Here is a 24,241-nt window from a genome sequence, read left to right on the forward strand (position 1 = left end):
ATTTTAAACAATGCCTGGTCAACTGAATTTTAAAGCAGGAAAGCAGATGTCTATGCACAATGAAAACTCTCTGGGTTACCGCCACAGAGTTTAGACGTATTGGCTAGAGTTCCTCTTGGATCCAGTCTTACCTAAGAAGACAGCATGAAGTAATAATGGCAGGTGAAGAGCCCAGTCTTCTCTTACACTGTGATCTACCACCATCTCAGTCATAAAAATCACAGCAATATTGCACCTAATCAATGAAATGACAAAGTTAATACAACTTCTATAAAGAATGGAAATACATGTTTAGATCATTAAGTCACAATTAAATGCAACACATAAGCTTTGCTGAAGAACTATGTAAGAACTTTCTCCCAGGGAAGTGAAGTTCTAAAAATGTACAGAGCTCCATAAGAATAAACATCAGTTGAGCTAATTACATAACATACTTGTTACTAGGTAATAATAGCTGAGTCATGATGAGAAAGAGAAGACAAGAGTCCTCTCTTCAACTTGCTTACAATCTAAAGTGCTTATAAAATGAAAACCTATATCAAGTAAGTATGACAAGGCAGCTTTACACATTGGTTAAACTCTACCAATGTGCTGAGGGCTGCAATTCAAGTTATGAATCAGCATCCCTCTGATTTTAAAGTTTATTTTATTTGATAGGACCTGAAACAGGTTTCCCTGTTCTTCTAGGGAAAAAGGTCCAGTCAAAACTAAGCGGTCATTTCTCTCTACCTGTACATGCTGCTCACCTGTGGAGTGGCCCCCGAGGGGTGATGGTTTCTGGGAGGTAGTCAACCAGGGGGGCCCAGCATCCCCCAGTAGAAGGCATTGGTAAGGGCTGCGGCTGTTTGGTCTCTGTGATAGTCAACAGCCATCCAAGGTAGGGAGATATTGGGTCATCTGTAGGGTGAGAAAGACAGTGTGCTTTATCTTTAGGAAGGTAATTTTGTTTTCTCTACTTAGTGTTTCTAGAAAGAATATTACAAATTCATGCTCATAAAAATAATTTTCTAAGCATGTTATTAGGTGAGTGTAAATTATACAATTAAATAAGTTAGAATAACTTGAATAGGTTTCCTTAATCATCATCATATTATTATTAAATATGATGTCACATATATCCTGAGTACAGTTTCCAGAATAGTCTTACATTGAATGTTTATTCTTTTCAATGCAGCTTCATAAGGCTATTTGACTTCAAGGAGAGAGTGGGTTGTGTGGGACCAGCTTTGCTGATTTTGAGCTGCTGGTCTTTCATTTAATGGTGTTGATATAAACTTCTAGGCCCAAGATAGAACAGATCTGTCCCAGGGTGCCTTGGCAGCAAACCAAAACTTAGATAACTTTCATGTTCCTGTAAATGCATTGCTTGACCAATAAGCAGCATGCTCATTAAGCCAGTATCTGGACACCATGCCAACTCTGGCTCTATACTGACTTCCTTGTTCTTGATTCTTTTTTTTTTTTTTTTTTTTTTTTTTTTTAGGTTTTTAATTGATTTTTTTTTTAATATTTCAAGAAAAAACCGATTTTAAATATAATATTACCAAATGGTACTAACATAGTACAATATCACAAAAGTAACAGGATTGCTTCTATTATATTCTAAAATATTTTTTCCTCTGGCTCTATTCCTCCCCAACCCCCATAAGTTTATGTTGTTCTTTATATTCCACAAATGAGTGAGATCATGTGGTATTTATCTTTCTCCTTCTGGCTTATTTCACTTAGCATAATGCGCTCCAGGCTCATCCATGCTGTTGCAAATGGTGAGTTCCTTTTTTTTTTTTTTTTTTTTTTTTTTTTTTTTTTTTTTACAGAAGCAGAGTATTTCATTGTGTAGATGTATAACAGTTTTTAATCCACTCATCTGCTGATGGACACTTAGGCTGCTTCCAAATCTTATTGTAAATGGTGCTGCTATGAACATAGGGTTTCATATATCTTTTGATTGATGTTTCTGATTCCTGGGTACATATTCAAAGAATTAGGATTACTGGGTCAAATGGGAATTCCATTTTTAATTTTTTTTGAGGAAACTCTATACTGTTCTCCACAGTGGCTGCACCAGTCTGCATTCACACAAGCAGGGCATGAGGGTTCCTTTTTCTCCACATCCTCTCCAGCACTTGTTTATTGATTTGTTGATGATAGCCATCCTGACAGGTGTCAGATGGTATTTCATTGTCATTTTGATTTGCATCTCTTGGATGATTAGTGACTTTGAGCATTTTTTTCATATGTCTCTTGGACTTCTGTATGTCCACTTTCAAAAAGTGTCTATTTGGTTCTTTGCCCATTTTTTTATTGGATTATCTTCCTTTTGTTAAATTGTATGAGTTCCCTGTAAATTTTGGAGATTAGACCCTTATCGGAGATAACATTGGGAAATATATTCTCCCATGCTTTATTATTGTTTTGTTGATGGTTTCTTTTGCTGTGCAGAAGTTTTTTATTTTGATGTAGTCCCATTTGTTTATTTTCTCTTGAGTTTCCATTGCCCTATGAGCTGTATTGGTGCCCTATGAGCTGTATTGGTAAAGATACTGCTATTACATATGTCTGCTATTTTGATGCCTATGGGTGCTTCTAAGATTTTTATGGTTTCCCATCTTATGTTTAAGTCCTTTATCCATTCTGAGTTTAATTTTGTATATGGTATAAGTTGGTGGTCTAGTTTCATTTTTTTTTTTTTGCATATATCTGTCCAATTTTCCCAACACCACTTATTAAAGAGACTGTCTTGATTCCCTTGCATGCTCTTGCCTCCTTTGTCAAATATTAATTGATCATATTGGCTTGGGTTGATTTCTGGGTTCTCTGTTCTGTTCCATTGGTCTATATGTCTGTACTTGTGCCAGTACCAGGCCATGCTGAGAACAGTGGCTTTGTAATATATTGATAGCTTGGTATCTGGTATTGTGATCCCTCCAACTTTGTTCTTCTTTCTCAGGATTACTGTGTCTATTCAAGGTCTTTTTTTATTTCCATATACATTTTGTTTTGGAGAGTTTGTACTAGGTCTGTGAAATATGCTGTTGGTATCTTAATGGGGATTGCATTGAATCTATAGATTGCTTTGGGTAGTATGGACATTTTAATGATGTTGATTCTACCAATCCATGAACCTAGTATATTCTTTCATTTGTTTATATCTTCCCCTATCTATTTTTTCAATGTCCTGTAGTTTTCCAAGTTTAGGTATTTTACTACCTTAGTTAAGTTTATTCCTAGGTATCTTAATTGTTTTGGTGCAATGGTAAATGAGATTTCTTTTTTTAGTTTCTCTTTCTGTGAGTTCATTATTGATGTATAGAAATGCCATAGGTTTCTGGGTGTTAATTTTGTATCCTGCTATGTTGCCAAATTCTTTGGTTAAGTCTAGTAGTTTATTGATGGCATCTTTAGAGTTTTCTATGTACTATATCATGTCATCTGCGAATAATGGCAGTCTTCTTTTCCAATTTGGATACTTTTTGCTTCTTCTTCTTGTCTGATTGCTGTGGTTAGCACTTCCAGTACTATGTTGAATAGAAGTGGTGAAAGAGGGAATCCCTGTCTTATTCCTGTTCTTAGGGGAAATGATTTTAGTTTTTGCCTATTGAGTATGATGTTGGCTACAGGTTTGTCATATATGGTCTTTATCATGTTGAGATATGCTCCCTCTATTCCCACTTTGCTGAGAGTTTTTATTAAAAAAGGGTGTAGGATTTTGTAGAATGCTTTTTCTGAGTCTATTGATATGATCATGTGATTTGCGTCTTTCAATTTGTTTATGTGATTTATCGCACGTATTGGTTTGCAAATATTGTACCAGCTTGCATCCCTGGAATATATCCCACTTGATCATGGTGTATGATCTTTTTAATATATTGCTGGATGTGATTTGCTAATATTTTATTGAGGATTTTAGCATCTACATTCATCAGGGATATTGACCTATAATTCTCTTTCTTTTTAGTGTCTTTATCTAGTTTTGGAATTAGGATAATTCTGGCCTTATAAAAAGAGTTTAAGTGTTCCTTTTAGTATTTCTGAAATAGTTTGAGCAGTATAGGTGTTAGTTCTTCGAATGTTTGCCAAAACTCGCCTGTGAAGCTATCCAGACCTGAGCTTTTGTTTGGTGGGAGGTTTTATTATTTATCTTTAATTATTGCTTCTATTTCATCAATTGTTATTAGCCTATTCAGGTTTTCTGATTCCTCCTGATTCAGTTTTGGGAGATTATATTTTTCTAGGATATTATCCATTTCATTGATATTGTCCAGCATATAATTGTTCATGGTATTATCTTACAATCCTTTGTATTTCTGTGGAATCAGTGGTTACTTCTCCACTTTTGTTTATGATTTTACTTATTTGGGTCCTCTCTTTTTATTTCATGATAATTTTGGCTAATGGTTTATCAATTTTGTTTATTCTTTCAAAGAGCCAGCTCTTGGTTTCATTGATTTTTTTTTTGTATTGTTTTTTATTTCTCTGTATTCTTTATTTCTGCTCTAATCTTTATTATTTCCTTCCTTCTACTTACGCTCGTCTTGTTGTTATTTTTCTAGTCCTTTAAGTTGTAAGGTTAGTTTATTTCTATTTTTTTGTTTTTTGGTTGTATGCCTGTAGTGCTATGAATTTCCCTCTCAGGACTGCTTTTGCTGTATCCCAGAGATTTTGGGTTGTTGTGTGTTCATTTTTATTTGTTTTCAGGAATTTTAAAATTTCTTTCTTGATCTCATTGGAAACTTATTCATTGTTTAGTAACATGCTATTTAGCTTCCATGTGTTTGAATGTTTTTGAGTGTTTTTACTGTAGTTTTATTTCTAATTTCATTCCACTGTGATCTCAGAAGATGCTAGCTATGATTTCAATCTTCTTGAACTTGTAAAGACTTGTTTTGTGTCCTAATATGTTGTCTATCTTTATGCACTTGAGAAGAATGTATTCTGTACTTGAGAAGATGATCCATGTACACTTGAGAAGAATGTATTCTGCTGCATTGGGGTGATATGTTCTATAAATGTCAATTAAATCCATCTGATCCACTGTGTCCTTTAGAGTCACTATTTTCTTAAGTTTTTGTCTGGAAAATCTATCCAGTGAAGTAAGAAGGGTATTAAAGTTCCTCTATTATGACGGTATTGTTGTCAACATCTCCTTAAAGTCCTTTTTTTTTTTTTTTTTTTTTTAACATATTTAGGTGCTCCTTTTTTGGGTGCATATATATTTTCCAGGGTTATATCCTCTTGTTGGATTGACCCCTTTAGTATTATGTAGTGACCTTTTTTTGTCTCTTGTGAAGCCTTCATTTTAAAGGCTTCATTCTTATGATAGCATTTTGTTGGATATGATTATTGTTACTCCAGCTTTTATTTTATTTTCCATTAGCATGGAAATTTTTTTTCCATCCCTTCACTCTCATCCTCTGTGTGTCTTTTGTTTTGAGGTGGGTCTCTGATAAATAGCATATACATGTTTTTGTATCTATTCAGCCATACAACACCTTTTGATTAGATCATTTAATCCATTTACATTTAGGGTTATTATTGATAGATACTTATTTATTGCCATTTTAATTCTGTATGGTGAGGTTTCTCTCTCTGTTTCTTCTTCTCATAGCAGTCCCTTTAGCATTTCTTGTAATGAATGCTTGGTGGTGATATACTCTTTTAGTCTTTTTTTTTTTGTGTGTGTGAGAAGCTCTTTTTTTGACTGCCTATTTTGAATGATAGCCTTGCTGGATATAGTAATATTAGTATCAGATCCTTGCTTTCTTGAATCCTCCATGCCATTTTCTTCTGGCCTATAAAGTTTCTGATGAGAAAACAGGTGTCAACCTTATGGGAACTCCTTTGTAGGTAACAGTTTTCTCTTGTTGCCTTTAAGATTCTCTCTTTGTCTTTAAATTTTGGCATTTTAATTATGCTGTGTTTGAGTTCTTCTTGCTTGGGGTTCTCTGTGACTCCTGAACTTTTTCCTTTACCATGTTAAGGTAGTTTTCTGCTATTATTTCTTCAAATACATCCTCTATTCCCTTCTCCTTTTCTGCTTCTTCTGACAGACCTGCTATTATAATATTGTTATGTTTCACATTGTCCCACAGCTCCCTTAAATTGTCCTTCTGTTTTATAATTGTTTTTTCTTTTTGGTTCTCTGATTGAGTGATATTTTCAACTCTGTCTTCTAATTCACTGATTCAATCCTCAGCTTCCCCTAATCTGCTGTGTATTCCTTCCAATGTGCTTTTTATTTGTGTTATGTTATTCTTTATCTCAGACTATTCTTTTTTTCATAGTTACTATATCTTTTTTCATGCTGTCGAGCATCTTTCCCATCATTACTCTGAACTCTGTTTCAGATAAATTTCTTATCTCTGCTCCATTTATCTCTTCTTCTGGAGAATTCTCTAGTTCCTTCATTTGTGGGGTTGTTTCTTTGTCTCCTCATTTTGGCTGCCTGTTTGGGTTTGTAACTTTACATTAGTTAGATCTGCTACACCTCTCAATCTCCAGTGCAGGGCAGTATTAAAGGCTGTTTCTGACTAATTATATTAGGCAAAGACTCAAAGCCTCCAGAGACTGCCTCAGCCTACAGACTGATAGGATTCCAACTTGAATTTGCCCATAGGCAATCATCCTCAGGTATGGTGAGAGTTTTTTTCAACAGGGTGAGGTAGTTGCTTCTACCTGGAGGGTAATTGTTATTTTTAAACTCTTAAGTGGCTTCAGGGAAAAGTGTTTTCCAATAGTGTGTGTAAACTGTCTTCTTCTCCCCAGGCAAAGCAGATGGGAAAGATGTCCTCTGTTGCATGAGGGAATGACTTAGCCCGGGAAACTTGCAGTGTCTGTCTTCTGAGCTCTATCACTGAGACCCCAATCCTGGCTTCTGCTCTCACAGTTCCAGTCCACTTCACACTTCCTTTGCCAAAGCACAAGGTGGGTGGCTACATAGGGAATTTTGTGTGTTGGCCCTTTAAGATAGAGGGTCTTAAATTTTCAGCTGTCACTTCCTGGCTGCTTTTCACAGCCAGATGTTATGTGGGTACCCTTCTCAGTTTTGGTGCACTCTGCTGTAGAGCCAAGTTTTGGGATTAGATCCCAGAGTTCTTAGTGGAAACCCCCCCATAGCTGAGGCATCTCTCCGGGACTTCAGTTGCTGTCTGTGGGCACCTGGCCAGCCCTTTCACACCTCTACCCCTGCTACCAGTCTCTATGCAATCTCCAGCTTTGGTCCTCAAGCTCTCCTGTGCGTTTTCTGTTGATTATTTAGGAAGTTTTTCTGTATTTTAGTTGTAATTCCAGTTTGTTTCTGGGAGCATATCCATGCAGCATCCACTTACTTTGCTGCCATTTTTAATCCCTCCGCTTATTTACAGTTCAGGGTCATGGGCAGCCGTAGCCTTATCCTGGCAGCCCAGGCTGCAAGATGGGAACTCATGCTGCACAGGAAACCTTTTCATTGCTGGGCACACTCACACCCACCCGTCACTTTATTTTTGGATGCTTAATTTATAGAGCCATAGAAAATATAGATACACACACTAACAAACCCATTAAATCATATAAATTCCCACCACTGTGAAACCTGCTCTTTCTCTAATCTCCCCCATTTCAATAAATAAAGTCCCATATTTCCATTTTTCTAAGGACAGGAGCCTTAGATAATTCCTGATTTCTCTCTCATAGCTCGTATCCAACTCAGTTACGAAGATGATGATGATTATGATGATGATGATGATGATATCAACAGTGACATTAAAATTAACACAGGAAGTACTTATTTTATGCCAGGCATTGGTCTACACACTTTCCATATTAGTAGCCCAATAATAGGTACCTATCATCCCTATTTACTAGAGGGGAAACTAAGGTTAAGTGACTTGCTACCCTCTACATATTCAATGCACTCTACCTTCAAAAGGTATCCACAATAATATCATTTTCCACCATCTCTATCACTAACTCCCTAGTCTAAGCCAGCACCTTCTCTCACATGGGCTAGTGCAATAGCCTCCTTCCTGTCTCCCAACTACACTCTTTCCCTTTTAATAGTTTTATGTTCCACAGAGCAGCCAGAGCCATTTTATCTTTTATTTTATTTTACTTAATTTTGGTATAATTGATCAAAGCAATCCTTTAATTTATTCAGTTTTTTAAAAATGTCAGTCAAATTCTATTTTTTTTTAAAGGCAGTACATCATTTCAATTTAAGAACCTACTCTAAATATGAATTGACAATGAAGCAATTTTGAGTATGGAGTGAAAACAGTTAAAAAAAACACACACACCATTAAACGTATTATCTTCAAGTATTCAAATAATGAATTACCTCTAGAGGCCTTTTGCTAAGTACAATAAACAAAAAAAACCAGAAGATTTATTGCTGGGGAAAAAAATCTGTTATAGTACTAAGAGTGTTAGGTATTAAGCATAATCAGTTGAATTAAGTTAAGAAGTTAAAAATATAATAAATTTGTTTGTGTATGAAAATCTATAAGCCAATTGACTTAAGAACAACTGATATTCTAATTGTTCAGTGAGACCAGACATTATTTAACATTTTTGTTTTTGGAAGGCAATTATAATTCTATGCCCACAAGATAATTTTTAAAAATTGTAAAAAGCAATTAAAACTGCATTGAAAAACCATTTTGTACATCTGAATTTTTTCACCCCATGTTGAAATAAAAAGCATCCATTACCATCCCCGATGACAGCAAAACAAATGTCATTGAAGTCCCCACTACAATAAAAAATCTATATAGAAATTTGATTTTAAAAGTTTAAGTTTAAACTTTTCTTGAATGGGATTTAGGCAAAATTGAGAGTCTAGACCTCTGGGTTTCCTGTGAGGGGGAGGTGCTGTTCAGATTTCAAGGAAGTGGTGGGTGTGTTTCCTTGTCCTGGAGCTGCTCCTCTGCAAGTGGCTCAAAATATTACTCTGCCCTTGGATGGGTAGATATCTTTGTATGCAGTCTGGTGGGGTCAGCTGGAAACTTGGAGTTTTGATTAGCTCTCAGGTGTGGGGAAAGTACCAAGCAGGTTACTGGAATAGTGGAGCAGATGGCTCTTTCACCAATCCAGTCACTGATGCTCCCTGAGACTGTTCAAACTATTGGTTGGCCTTTACTTTTTTTCTCCTCTGAAAAGGTCAAAATATAGGGGTGGCAGGCAGCAAAAGGTTGCAGTTCGATTCTCAGTCAGGGCCTATGCCTGGGTTGCAGGCTTGATCCCTGGTAGAGAGTGTGGAGGGCTATATCACCTACGGCGAGTTTTCTTTTTTCTGTGATTTGGCTACTAGGAGCAGCTTAGAGATTTTCAGGAAAAATGGATGTTTTGGTTTGGGATGTATGACCAAATGCAGGACTCCTGACTGCTGCTTTTCCATGTCTCACCACAATGCTTCCCACTCCAGCCTCTCCTTGGGCATCTGGAGTCCGCACAGCCCTCCCTTCAGCAAAGCCTTGCCAGTTTGATTCTCAGTCAGGGCATATGCCTGGGTTGCAGGCTTGATCCCTGGTAGGGGGCATGCAGGAGACAGTTGATCAATGTTACTCTCTCACATCAATGTTTCTCTCTCTCTCTCTCTCTCTCTCTCTCTCTCTCTCTCTCTCTCTCTCTCTCTCTCTTCCCCCCCCCCTCTTTTTCTTTCTCTCCCTTTCCTCTCTCTAAAATCAAAAACACTTTAAAAGATTGTGGCAGAAATGTATGCTGAAGTAGTCAGCTAATCTTTATTTATTTTCTTTATGTAAATTTGATCTCAGAATATTTCTGGAAGGGTAATGTTTCAAAGAAGCCACTGTGATGACTGGCTTCCATTGTAGGCTCTAATCCTGGGCACGTGACTACCCTATTCTGCAGCTTTATTCAGGTGCTGATTACTGTCCACATGCTACAGAGTTAATTTCACCGGATCATCCTCCCACAGTTGGTTACCTTTTAGATGGTGGCATTTGAACATCAGGACTTGACCATTAAGTTTGGAGACATATAAGCAAAAAAATCATGTTTTAATTTCTTTGTTGGAAGTATAAGAGAGCACTTGATTACATGCCATATAATGACAGTTAAAAATTACCCCCTTTTCTCCAAAGTAACTATCTCCAAAGTTCCTTCACAGTATAACATCCCAAAAGAAATTTCTAGGTTTTCTCTTCTCCAAATGTCCATTCTAGCATCATATGTTTCAATTTTCTGAAAGAAATTTCTGTCTATTTAAAAAGGGCCTCCTGCCACTGGAACTGCTTTGACAAGAAGAGTTGATTGCTTTTCCTTCTGTCCATTTTTCTTTTCTTTTCTAAAATATATTTTATTGATTTTGTACAGAGAGGAAGGGAGAGAGATAGAGAGTTAGAAACATCGATGAGAGAGAGTCATCGATCAGCTGCCTCTTGCACACCCCCTACTGTGGATATGCCCGCAACCAAGATACATGCCCCTGACCGGAATAGAACCCGGGACCTTTCAGTCCCCAAGCCGACGCTCTATCCATTGAGCCAAACCGGTTTCGGCCTTCTGTCCATTTTTCTTTGGGGAACAGGATACCAGTGAAAATTGAGTTTCCACTGAATCCACCATACGTCATTTAAGAACCTGCTGTGTACTCAAAACTCTCATAGCTGATTACATCAGTGGCAAGACATACCACATTGTCCTGTCTTGTTTGATCCTGGCTATAAGAGGCTCTAGCCTAGTGGACACTCATAATGAGTGTCTGAGAAGGTGATCACTAGGCCTTTAGACACAGCAGCTCTTCTGAATCTAGTTCTGATCAATTCAGAACATTTTTCCATTTGAATTACATGAACTGGCACTTTTAATTTTTTTTACCTAATTCATTAGAGATCTTTTCAAAAAGCCTCTTTCACTGGCATCATTTACTAGAACAATTTCTTCTACCACGCGTGTTGATGAGCAATTAATAACACTATGGATAGTTGGTAGAAGTGTGCTTAAAGCCTCATTGTAGAAAATAATTACCATACTGGTGTAGGACCATTCATGTGCTTTTCTTCACATTCAAGTGGCTTCCCTTCACATTCAAAATGAAATTCAAAATCTATACCATGGCCTTTCAGGCCTTACAAGATCTTCATCCTATTCCTCCTTGGCTTCTCTCCCACTGCCGCCCCCTTGCTCAATCCACTCTACCATATTGGCTTTCTTGCTGCTCTGTGACCATGCTAGGCACTAATCGGTTCACAGCCTTTACATCTACTGTTCCTTGGGATTGCAGGCTCTTCCTCATTAGCAGAGTGGCTTGGTCCTTTATATCATGCATGTCTCTGCCCAATATCACTTGATTGCAGAGGATTTCTGTGGCCACTATACTAGAATCAATCCCTGCCCCAATCACTTTCTGTCCCCTTGCCCTGCATTAATTTTCCTCTGGGACACAGATCACAGTTACCATCAATGGCTGCCTCCCTAGTTCTAAAGAGCTGGGTGGAACCTCCTCTATTTTTTCATTGTTGTTTCCCTGTTACCTGGAACAGTATCTGGCACTTAGTAGAGAATTAATAAATGCTTTTGAATTAATGTACTTCCTCAAATGTAATATAAACATAGCAATAAGTTTCACAGAGTTATTTCTTATAACGCTCTCCCTATAGGCCAGAGGCATTTAAGAGCAAGGGCATTTGGGACCACTTGGTACTGCCCAGGTATGTGGCTTCAGATAAACTGCTTAATCCTGGCACAGGTTTTAGTGTATTGAGAGAAAGGATGAATGATATCATCTTTAGGAAATTTCTCCCAAATACAGTTTTTCTTGGTTGCACTTTTGAAAGGTGGTGAGAAGTAGTTGATTCAACACTGCCGGTCCAGGGTAGAAATGTTAGCAGAGCTGGAGGAGGGTGTATGAAACTGTGATTGTGAAATAGAGGACATGCACTAGGACCAAGCAAAACCCAATTTTCCCTCACCCCAGGAGAAAAAACTTACATAATATTGGTAAAAAGCTGCTTTATAGATGAGGGTGTCCATTTTACTCAAGGTGCTATCAGTGTGTGTGTGTGTGTGTGTGTGTGTGTGTGTGTGCGTGCGCGCGCGCGCACGTGCACGTGCACGTTTTAACAGAAAATACACTAAGAGACTGCACACAGTCTTTCCTTTTGGATAAACCCAACTTATACCATGAAGCTTTGGACAACTAGGTCTCTCCTGATGCCTTCTTAGTCTACCCAGATCTGCTGATACCCTCAGGAATTCTGGGTGGAAATGATTGCCCTTAACATACACCAGATGCCTTGCCATAAGGTTTTGGAATTGAGTCTACTAAACTTTGCTTTTCTTGTGGCATAGGCTATATCCATGAATGTGTAGCTAGAACCAAAATTATATCAGGGAGGACCCATTTACCAAAGCCATGAGTATTCCTTTCTATTAGATTTGCTGCTTTCTCTAAGACCGTGGTCGGCAAACTGCAGCTCTGGAGCCACATGCGGCTCTTTGGCCCACAAAATACCATGACCTGGGCGAGTCTATTTTGAAGAAGTGGTGTTAGAAGAAGTTTAAGTTTAAAAAATTGGCTCTCAAAAGAAATTTCAATTGTTGTACTGTTGATATTTGGCTTTGTTGACTAATGAGTTTGCCGACCACTGCTCTAAAACAAAGTCAAGTCCTATGACTTGAACACCTGGAAAAAAAATCTTAGTATGTATTTTATGGCTTTTTGTGACAAGATCTGTTTGAGTAGTTTGATTTCATGTTCTTTTATAATGAGTAAACTGAAAGTAAAATCTCTCAGAACCCAAACTACATGCTATGAACTATAATCTCTCTGTTCAATAACAGTAATCATGTAAAAAATATTATTGATACTGACTCAGTTGGGTTCAAATTCTGCACCAAAATTTTCCCATTTTCTTTATATTGGTACAAAAAATTATAAACATTTCTAGGTAAAATAGAAGCCATAATGATAATATTAGTCTTTTAAATTCTTATCTGAATTCACTATCATTTTTCTTCTTTATAAATACTTCCATAACTTCTTTCTTTTTGTCTCTAAAGTTAATGATATGAGTTAATTATCATCTCATTTTATTATAACAATCTTTCACAATTCATTATTTAATAAATATAAGGAATGTGAGGACTGTAAAAATATATTTTTAAATGATTGATATTTTATTTAGTATAGAGGTTTTTTTATTTTTTTATTTTTTATTTTTACCAAATTCTGTGTTCTGTACTCAGAACAAAGAGATACATTTTAAAGGAATCAGCTGTGGGGAAAAAAAGGAATCAACTGGCTAAGGACAGTGATATTCCCAATGTAAACTCTACAGCCAGAGTGTGTTATTTTTTGTTACATCACACCTGCCATGTACTGGGGGAGTATTTGACTCTTAACATTTTCATGATTCATTTTTTTCTGTCCTCAAATTGTGGGTTACAAAATATATAGTAACCAGACTTTTCTTGAACCAACAACTCTCCATTTCTTGGTACTATTCTCCCCATCTGTAAAATCTAGTTCCTCCTGGAACTCACAGCCTGTGCTCCTGAGACTTGGCTGTTGGGTTTGGATGGCACAGACACAGACCCTGATGGGGACCAGAAAGAAGGGTAAACACAAATAGCTTTATTTTACCTAAAACTAATGGTTCTAGTAAAAAGTTTTAAAGCTGCAATTTCACCTAAGTTAGAGTTTGATAATTATGTATGGATTTTAGACAATCCTCCCATGGCTATTTTGAAAGGCAGAGAATTTCTTATCTATGCAGTAAGAGGTAAAAAAGAACAGCTGTACTGTGGTGCCATTAGGCCTACTCATCTCTTACCCTACTTTGCAAATTTCCCATAAAAACAAAACAAAACAATAAAAAATGATAGCTATAAAGGCCCCAGGTACTGACTTACAAAATAAACCTAAACCATGAAATATCATATTTCTGATTTCCACCAAAATAAACAAATAAACTCCATCAGTTAGTTTACTGACTTCCTTAGCATACCTAAATACCACTGGAAGTGTTCTTGATTCCAGAATTTCTGTGACTTGTGACCAAGTAACACTCTTTGCCTGCTCAGTATCTACAGATGCTGTCCAGGACTCCAACAAAATCAGTGAATGCATTGCTTTTCAGTTTCTGTCAACTTTCCAAGGAACAAAGGCATTTCTGTGATGATTGTATCTCCCATTTTAACATAATTTTCATTTGGTTACTGAGACAATGCTTTTGAGAGACTCTGTGTGAAAAAGGGCTTTTCTGGGTGAGCTGATTCACAAAGCTTAAAGATTAAATACACTCCCACAATAACTGCAATATTGGTTTTCTAGTGAGACAATTTTTTACTAGCCTTTCCCCAACTGCACCAAGAATATAAAAAAAATAAAGGTTTAAGTAAAAATTTAAATTTCTATAATTTTAATTTGTCCACTGGTTGGCTTTTTGTTATTTTTCAGATGCTGGCTCTATGCTCATCTGCATAGTGGGATTAAATCATTGTTTAATGCTTATAGGACACTTTTTAGCAATTAGAATAAGAAAAAGAAAAATGCTCGCACTCTATTCTCCAACCATCTGGATTCCACTTGAAACCCATCACCTGGTGGTACTTACTTTTATCCTCATCATACGACCCTCCAGAGCTATTGCTGTACCTTGACTCCAGGCGAGTGTGGGCTCTGATGACATTACTAAACCTTCAAATACAAGAACAACCATCATCAAATACTGCTGTGAGTGGTGTATGTGCTATTTTCATAAACACTTGCTATTATCTAGTGATTGAGTTTTTGGCAGCTAGTTCCAATGATGCTTTTCCTAAAGAAATACTGCAAAAATTGTATCTCAAACATTTGTTTTTCCCTGGAGAGGTCTAGTGGTTGCTTTTGCTCATAAACACAAGTTTAAATCTGGAACAGATAAACATTTTAAGGTTATAGTGAACTGGAGAATTATAACATTTGTTTGGAAATGAAATGGAGCAATACTGAATAATATACATCCCTTATTCACATGGTAGCCTGGCAGCTGGTAGGTGGTCAGTAACTAGCTGATGCATGATTAAACAATGAAAATTGACAAGACATAAAAAAGTGGTTCATAATATATCTTGGAGTTTACTGGCTTTAAAGTTTCTCTTAAAATGATCAGAGGGTTTAAAAAATATGTTTTTTAATTGATTTGAGAGAGGGGGAAAGAGAGAGAGAGGAGAGAGAGAGAGAGAGAGAGAGAGAGAGAGAGAGAGCGAGAGAGAGAGAGAGAAACATCACTGTGAGAGAAACATCAACTGCCTCCTGCACACCCCTTACTGGGGATTAAGCTTGTAACCTGGGCGTGTGCCCTGACCAGGAATCACACTGGCAACCTTCTTTTAGTGCAGGGGTGAATACTCAACCAATTAAGCTATATCAGCCAGGGAGATTGGAGGGGTTTTAGAAAAAGGTAACTAGTTGGGTTGTAAAATAATCAGAGAGGCTCTTTCTGTATGGTCTCTCTGTGGATTGAGAAGTAACATTTCCCCCTCCCCCCATCAAAAAGGTAGAAATATACTAACTTCACACACATTACTCATTTACTCTCACTTACTCATCTTTGACATAAGCACTGTTTACTTTATGAATGAGGAAACAGGCCAAGTGAAACAGTTTGTCCAGTGTCATGCAGAAGACAATGGCAGTGCAGAAATGATTTTGGTTCCAACGAGAGAAGGCAAGACACAGGATTTTAGCTCTATAACCTTGGCCAAGTCCTTTATCTTCAATGGGGACCCCGTTTCTACACCTGCTAAAAAGTAATACTAATAATACTTCACCATTTATTTTGTTAGGGTTGTAGAAATAAAAAGAAATGATACAAGAATGTTTCCAACACTCTGAGGTACCATCAAACTTTGATGTACTAATTATTATATTTAATAATAATATAATAATTATTTCTAGATTTCTAGAATGCCCTTTCCTCTTCAGGGTACCAAAGACCTTTAAGCCAATAGCATTTGAATATCATCTGGAGATCTATAAGGCAGGGCAAGGGTATGACTGGGAGAAATGGCATGTCTATATTTATTTTATTCAAAATGATACAGAGCAGGTTTGATCTACTTAATATGTATGTAGACAAAACAAATAATTAAGGCAATCAATAAGTATCTCAAGCCAAAGTAGGGCTATGCCCCTACATTACTGACTGGATATTCTGTACTAATTGACCGCAGGTCAACACCCTGTTTCACACTCTAGCTGCATGGAGCATGGAGCATGGAGCAAGAGTGATGTTTCAGGGAAAAGTTCTGGATGTGCCATTATGAGCCTACCTTGTCTCAGGTGTGCATTTGTGACTGGATTTGCCAAATAAGTAAATGCACAATTTATAGTGACTCTAAAGGCTATAATGATTTTTGTTTTATTCATTTCGTAGATACTTGTAGCAGCTTTTATTTTCTCATGAAACATCCATCTTTTCCTCAATCACTGTATTTCAAACATTCTTCATTGTCCTATCTTTTGGGCTATTTGTGAATCCATAAAACAGAAACTCAAGGACATCTGCTTAGTTTCATACTAATTGGGCCACATAATTGGCACTTAGGGAATTGAAAAAGTGACAACCTATTACCTTTAATCATATTTATTCTGATAAAGGCCAAGTCAAAAACAGTGCATGAAGAGCCAAGAAATCATTCAGCAACAGGGAAGGGATCTAGCAGCACACATGCAGAGGCATGCAGTGTTTCTCAAAGTGTGGTATGCGTACCCCCAGGGGTACGGGAAGAGTTTGGTGAGGGTACGCGTTGCACCGGAGTTTGGTGGGGATATGCACTGCACCGTGCTTAGCTGCACCTAATTCTACGCTCTCATGAGTACGAGGGGTACTCATTGTTACGAAAATTATAGAAGGGGTATGCATATGTCAAAAGTTTGGGAAACACTGATTTAAAGGATGAGCTTGCACAACTCTAGGGCAGTCAGCCTGATGGCAGGTACTTTCTTACTTGTAGCCCCTGCTGTGTGTCATGACTGAATCTTAGGACAGCCATGAGGTCTGCAGGGGCATTCTGGGCTGAGGTATTTTTATTATTTAATCCATTGCATTTGCCCCAATAGGAATTTATATCTCATCCTTGTTACTTCAGTGAAAGTGCTCCCCATTCCTTTTCACTAGAAAATGCTCAGCCCTAAAGTGTTTTCAACTCCATAGAATCATCCTAATTTTTTCTTAAAATATATTTTATTGATTTTTTATGGAGAGGAAGGGAAAAAGATAGTTACAAACATTGATGAGAGAGAAACTTCAATTAGCTGCCTTCTGCACAACTTCTATTGGGGATGTGCCTGCAACCAAGGTATATGCCCTTGACTGGAATTGAACCTGGGACCTTTCAGTCCACAGGGCTGACACTCTATCCACTGAGCCAAACTGGTTAGGGCATCATCCTAATTTTTAATTCAAGTCCTGTTGGTCTCTTTTGGTTGTGTCTCTATTCTTCACAATCAACTAGGGAACAATTATCCAGATTTTATTTACTTCTGAGTAGGTCCTGGGCAATTAAAGGCATATGGGCAAAATAAATATTATCAAACAGCCTATAGGAAGGAGAGTAACACTTATTTGAGCAGAGGAAGATAGTGTTCTTGGTAAACCAAGACATGACAAGGTAAAGGTGAAATAAGAAATATGATGTTTCATAGAATTCACTTCAAGACCACTACTCCATTGCTAAGAAATTATTCAATACTCAGATTTGAAGATTTCACATGAAATTCCCTCTAATTCCAGATGGACTTTACAAGTAGCAGGATAGTTCATAGTTTTTGTTTGGTCCTAAGAGAAGTGAGGTTCAGCTCAGGAAGAAATTGTTGTCTTCAGGGATATACAGAGCAGAGATAGCAAGTCAATCATAGTTTCTAAGAATAAAGAAGGATTTCTATGTGTGTGAATTTCATAAAGCCTGCAAACTTTTATTGATACCTCTGTATACTCTACAGTTAAATTGGATATCAAGCCAATTTGTGAACCAACCTCTCATCAGATTCTTTCAAGATCTTGCCCTCCTCAGCATCTGGGAAACTGTCCTGGCCGGCAACCACTGTGTTGCTGCTGGAGGTGGTTCCTGTGGATTAGAAGACACTTAGAAAAAAATGCATGTGGCGGAGGTCAGAGTCAAGTCTCAATATTCCAGGAAAGAATTTCCTGTGAAATTTCATGTTTGAAGGATACCTTCTATTTTCTGTACAATCTCAGACATTCTAAACAAACTCTAAGCCCACTCCACTGAAACAGGAGAATCCCAGACATCTGTTATAGTCAAATTCCTGGACTCTCCTATAAACTGAGGTTACAACATTCTTGAAAACCTTTCTTGGGTAATGAGCTTATTTGCAATGGCTGTCCCTGCTGTTAGCTGCTTTAGCACTTCTGGGTCCAGGAGTTATTGAGCTAATGTTAGTGAAACAAGTCCAAGTTTCTACAGTGTCTGACATCTAGGCTACTGCTTGTCTGCAGGAATGCTGCTTTGGCAGCTAGATGTGAGGAAAACAGAGGGCATGAGAGACTAGTCCAGGAGAGAGATTTGAAAGTAGTCGTGATAAACCAAAACAAAGCTGGCTTCAATGAATTTGAGGAGGATTGTATATATTTCATAAAATGATGCTGAAAGGCCAATTTATGGAAAGTGGTAATATTGTTAGAGGCACCATACATAGTATTTTATATATAGTCAATTCCGAGAGAATATTCACCAAGGGAATCCCATAAACACAAGATGGAAGGTGCAGACTGAGATTTCTAAGTGATGTTGTGTCCTACCTGGGATCAGCCTAAAGTATAAAGCTCTGGGCATGTGAATACTAGGCCACCAATTGTCAGTTATGCTTACAAAATAATTTCATTAATCTCAGCTATTCTTAAGCCATCTTTCTTTTTTTAAAGTTATTGTTCAATTATTATTGACATACCATATTATATGTTTCAGGAGTACAACATTATAGTAATTAGACATTTAGTCTACGGCCATACCACCCTGAATGCGCCCGATCTCGTCTGATCTCGGAATATAGTAATTAGACATTTATATACCTTATCAAGTGTTCACCTCAGTAAGTCTACTACCCAGCTGACACCATACATAGTATTTGCAATACTACTGACTATATTCCCTATGCTATTCTTTACATCCCTGTGACTGTTTGTAACTACTAATTTGTACTTCTTAATCACTTCAGCTTTGCTATCTAGCCCCCCACTAGCCTCTGGCAACCAAAGTATTCTCTCTGTTTTGGTTATTTGTTTATTTTGTTTTTAGATTTCACACATAAATGAGATTATATGGTATTTGTCTTTGACTGGCTTGTTTCACTCAACATAATGCCGGCTAGGTCCATCCATATTGTCACAATTTAAACCACCTCTTAAATGAAAATACATGCCAGAATCAAAAGTAGCAACACACTTGTATCCTTTCAGTTTCTACACAAAGAAGCATCAGACCCAGGACAGGTTGTCCACTGGCCCTACCAGAGGCTGCTGTGGAGACCTTGCTGCTGGCAGCGAAGTGGTAGAATGGTGGGTTGTCACAGTGCTGGACGATGGGGTTCACGGGCTCTGTCTGCTGCAGCTCAAAGAGCAGCTCTTCCATGGTCTGAATGGTGTTATTACGGCACAGATATATCACCACCTTTTTAATCTAGGAAGAAAAACAGAACACAGGGACATTTCAAAGAGCCTTGTCCACAATAATGCCAGTGGGTCGGCAGCAAAGAATATAACCCACTCAATTCCATGAAGTGTTATCCTCAGGAGCTACCACTGGTAGCTGATCTTCCTGCTGCCTGGAGACAATCCTAGTGTCTGGATTAAAACTCACCTTCTGCCGAAACCAGTTTGGCTCAGTGGTAGAGCATCAGTCTGTGGACTGAAAGGTCCCAGGTTCGATTCCAGTCTGAAAGGTCCCAGGTTCGCAACATTGGTTGCGAGCACACCCCCGGTAGGGGGTGTGCAAGAGGCAGCTGGTCGGTGTTTCTCTCTCATTGACGTTTCTAGCTCTCTATCCCTCCCTTCCTCTCTGTAAAAAATCAATAAAAAAACCCAACCAAACAAACAAACAAAAAAAAACTCACCTTCTCTACAGCACATCTGATGGGAGTATGTGTCAAATGTCTTACCCTTCCTAATGGCTGAATTTACAAAAGTTACTTTTGGGGCTCCTGAAATCTAACCAAAAGCAAAAAACATGCCATCTAAAGTTTTATCTCGAGGAAGGATTTAATTTATATGAAATCATGGGGAAAAACTGAGAGCTATTTTTTTGTTTAAAAAGGAATCTGGTCTTCTGCTATTCTCTTCTCCCCTAGAAACAAGTGAATTTTAGCTGGATGATTTTACATTTTAAAAATAACTGATAACTCTGGAATAAAGCTCTGTGTTACTGGAGTCCTCAGAGTCAAACCTGAGGTGTGGAAGCTGCAATGAGGCTGGTGGAGCTTAAAACAGCAGGTGGGCCCAGGATCTCTCAGGAAACAGCCATACACATATGCCAAGTGAGTTAAGGCTTAAAAATGCTGTCTTTGATGATCATGTCACTTTTCACTACAAACACTATATACTGGGCATCTCAGAAAGATTTCTCTCTACGTAGATTTATCTTCTACCAACTAAATTTGAAGACAAAAATCTGGGTATTCTGCATTTTTATTCTGTCTGAAGAGCATCAAAATGTAATCATGAAATACTTTTGTTAGCAATGATACGCTTTACTTAGTTTCTCTTACATAATGGGTCCAATGTTTATAGAAGGCAGCCTCAGTAACTGATAAAAGAACATCTCTATTTTACTTGGAGCAAAGGGCACATTCTGATCTGCGCTTGCTGATGGAGCCACCAACAAGATAATGCCTGAGGAGCGCCCAGGGAAACTTACATAGGGCAAGAGACGTGTGTCACTGCTAACCCCACACAGGCTGGTCAGGAACTGCAGGGCGACCCTCAAGTTGTTACCCCACTTCTCATTGTTGGCTAGAGCATTCCAAACATTTTCCATCTCCAGTCCAGGAACTTCATCTCCATACTGTAACACACAAAGGAAATACTGACCCAGGAGATACGGGGAAAACAAGGGGGCAATGTTTGATTAAAAGCTCTTTTCAGGGTCAAGGCTATCTCAAAACCATAGAAGGGGACACATGGCCAGCCATCCAAAAGATGCCACTTTCAGCAATTTATAACACACAAATTAGTAATGCACAATGCTTATATTCATGTGATTAAAAACGTTAGACTTATTTTATAATTTTTAAAACTATGTAAGATACATATAACATAAAGTTTACCATCTTAAACATTTAAAAAAATATATATTTTTATTTATTTCAGAGAGAGAGGGAGAGGGAGAGGGAGACAAAAATATCAATGATGAGAGAGAATCACTGATCAGCTGCCTCCTGCACAGTCCTCACTCAGGCTTGAGCCTGCAACCGGGCATGTGCCCTTGATTGGAATAAAACCCAGGACCCTTCAGTCCACAGGCCAACATTCTATCCACTGAGCAAACCTGGCTAGGGCTTAACCATTTTTAAGTGTACAGTTGGATGGCATTAAGTACAATCACACTGTGGTGCAGCCATCACCATCACCCTGTTCACATAGTTTTTAATGAAAAATGCCACTCCCTGGGTTTGCAGCATAGGGTTTGATGAGCCCAGATTTTCTGGAATGATGGAGCCATGTTATGGGGGCACGATACCTTGGCCGTCATGTACATGAGGTTATTCAGGACTAGAGATGTAGCTTCTGGGGAGCCCCAGCCATTCCCTTTCAGCCCACGGGAAGTGGTCACTTCTCCTTGCTGGTTCTTGCTGTCATCCTCTGGACTACTGGGGCTCGACCCTGGGAGGAGGAGCTTGCTGTCCACCAGCTCGATGTTGTGCAGCCAGGGTAGCAGGTAGGTGAGCATAATCTGACGCCCATTTGGGTGTGTTGTGGGGAACCTCTGGCTTACCTCTAAAGAGAAGGGTGGTGATGGAGAACTATGTGTTATGGCATTAAAATAAACTAAAATATTAACACTACTGACAGATAACACAGGGCACTTGCATACACAACAGCTCCCCAAGGCTATGAAATCTTAAAACTGATGCTTGTCTTCTAGCCTTTCCCTTCAGATCTGGTGCCCTGTGGGGGAAAGAGAGAGCACAGGGGGAAGAGAATGGCTTGGTGAGAGTGGAGTGAGGGGGAGGCCCCCTGAGTTCAATCCATTGCTGATAGAAGAGGTACATTAGAATGGACAGAACAAGGGACTAGAGACCAAAAGGACATGTGATTAGATCCAGTGCCTCCACACACTAGCTGCACAAGACTCTGGGTTAGTTACTTAACTTCTCTGTTCCTCCGTTTCCTCATCTGTCAAATGAGGCCACTGGGTTCCACATTGGGCTATTGTGAGGATTAAATATAGAATCATAATGTTATGAAATATGCTCAGAATGGTGCTTGTTATTTTGTAGGCTCTAAATAAACAGTGGTAAGGACTATTAGAACAGTGGCTGCCTTTCCACTGCACCAATATCAAACCAATAGAGCATCTTCTATGTACTATTAGCTCTTAAAAAGTGGGATGGGAGTCTCCAGGAAAAATCCACCCAGTGTGCAAGCTCCTGTCCATGAAGTCCACTTAAAAACTTCCAGCTATGTGGAAGCTGTATGCTCAATGTTCTGTTTCATGACATAAATGAATCAAAGGTTGAAACTGTGTGTGCAGCCCTGTCATTTCACTAAAACTTTCTCTGATATCATGTTGCATGTGTTCACAGCCACAAACATTTTAATTTCATAACTTGAATAAGCTTTTTATAGAAATAAAAGGACAGCTTTATGCATGTACTGCAAGATCTAAGATAACCTCTGATTTCTACCTTCTAGAAAAGAAACCTTTTCTTCCTAAGGAAACTAAGAAAGCTAATTTAATGCACTTACTACCTGGCATGGGAGGGGACCTCATTTAGAGAGCTCATGGCTGTTAAGAAATAGAACAGCACAGATGACAAGAATTACACCAAGAAAACCCACTGGATTCCTGATACTATAGCTTTAATTTTGCCCTTTTCCTAAAATTACAATTATAATTTTTTACTTTGAAGATTAAGAGTATACATATTTAATGCTGTGCCACAAGAATCAGACAGTGTTACGCTGTTATGTTTTACATGAGTCAAAATTTCAAAATTTACTAAATTTTTAAACTTTATGGATGTGATGACTAATGTTATGGACTTCTATGACACATGTTCAAATCCTTATAAAATCAGAACAGTCATTCATTCCAACACACTGGGCCTTTTCTAAGTGCAAGGCCATGAGCTGGGCGGAGAGAGGAGACTGAAGCCTCAGTTCCAGCCCTGAGCAGGAGGCTCTGCCACGTTATGTTCATGGATAATTCTGGGGTAAGGTAGAAAGTGACAAGTGACACACAGAGGCTCAAACAGTGTGCTTTGGGAGTTCAGCGAAGGAAAAGGATTTCTAGTTATAAAGAGTCAGAGCCCTTTCATGGCAAATGAATGACTTAAACTCTGCTGGAAAGGATTGAGACGTTGGAAGGAGTAAACTTTTCAATCACAAGGACAGCCACTATTAGGAGACATATGTAAAACTTTAGGAAAAAGAAGAAGAAGAAGAAGAAGAAGAAGAAGAAGAAGAAGAAGAAGAAGAAGAAGAAGAAGAAGAAGAAGAAAAAAGAATATATTTCATCTTTAACAGTGGTGTGAAAGCCTACATTTTTTGGGGAGGGAGAGAGAGAGAAATGTCACTGAATGAGAGAAACATTGATTGGTATCTCCTCTACGCACCCCCACTAGGGACTGACCCACAATCTGGATATGTGCCCTGGCCAGAAATTGAATGGGCTACTTTTCTATGCATGGGAAGATGTTCCAACCAACTGAGCCATGCCAGCCAGGGTGGTCTACAGACATTTTGTAGATAGAATCACCTTCTAACATATCACAAAGTCCACTTATTTATTTATGATGTTAATGCTTCTTGTCTGTTAGATAATCAGAGAGGATGGGATGTGGATCTGAGGTACCCCAGGCACCTCCATCAGGACCTGGATTGTAGAGGAACTTTTGAAGGAAATAGAAGGGGGGAAAAAAAAGCCATATATATGCAAAGAATTCCCCCATTCACCTCTCCAGAAACAAATGAAATAAAATGTGAGATGATGTCAATGAACTGCTATATACATTTTCCAGCTCCTTTGGGAAGGACCCAAACAACTTGGCTGGCTACTGACAAGGAATTAAGTCATT

The 24,241-nt window shown here is 38.3% G+C and overlaps 1 protein-coding gene across 9 annotated transcripts in view; it reads right to left on the reverse strand.

Annotated features, from left to right (window-relative positions):
* FRY (FRY microtubule binding protein) overlaps nt 1-24,241 on the reverse strand; it is a 476,275-nt gene that overhangs the window by 112,426 nt on the left and 339,608 nt on the right. For all 9 annotated transcript variants that reach the window (XM_084878512.1, XM_084878510.1, XM_084878508.1 and 6 more), the window contains 7 exons: nt 21,682-21,938; nt 20,860-21,006; nt 19,458-19,626; nt 17,964-18,054; nt 14,559-14,641; nt 747-897; nt 132-235 (listed from right to left, as the gene is read on the reverse strand). In XM_084878512.1, coding sequence (XP_084734638.1) covers nt 132-235; nt 747-897; nt 14,559-14,641; nt 17,964-18,054; nt 19,458-19,626; nt 20,860-21,006; nt 21,682-21,938 — 1,002 coding nt within the window. The remainder of the gene's footprint in view (nt 1-131; nt 236-746; nt 898-14,558; nt 14,642-17,963; nt 18,055-19,457; nt 19,627-20,859; nt 21,007-21,681; nt 21,939-24,241) is intronic.

This window comes from Pipistrellus hanaki (genome assembly GCF_964339955.1).
Source record: "Pipistrellus hanaki genome assembly, chromosome: 3".
In the NCBI taxonomy this organism is placed as follows: domain Eukaryota; kingdom Metazoa; phylum Chordata; class Mammalia; order Chiroptera; family Vespertilionidae; genus Pipistrellus; species Pipistrellus hanaki.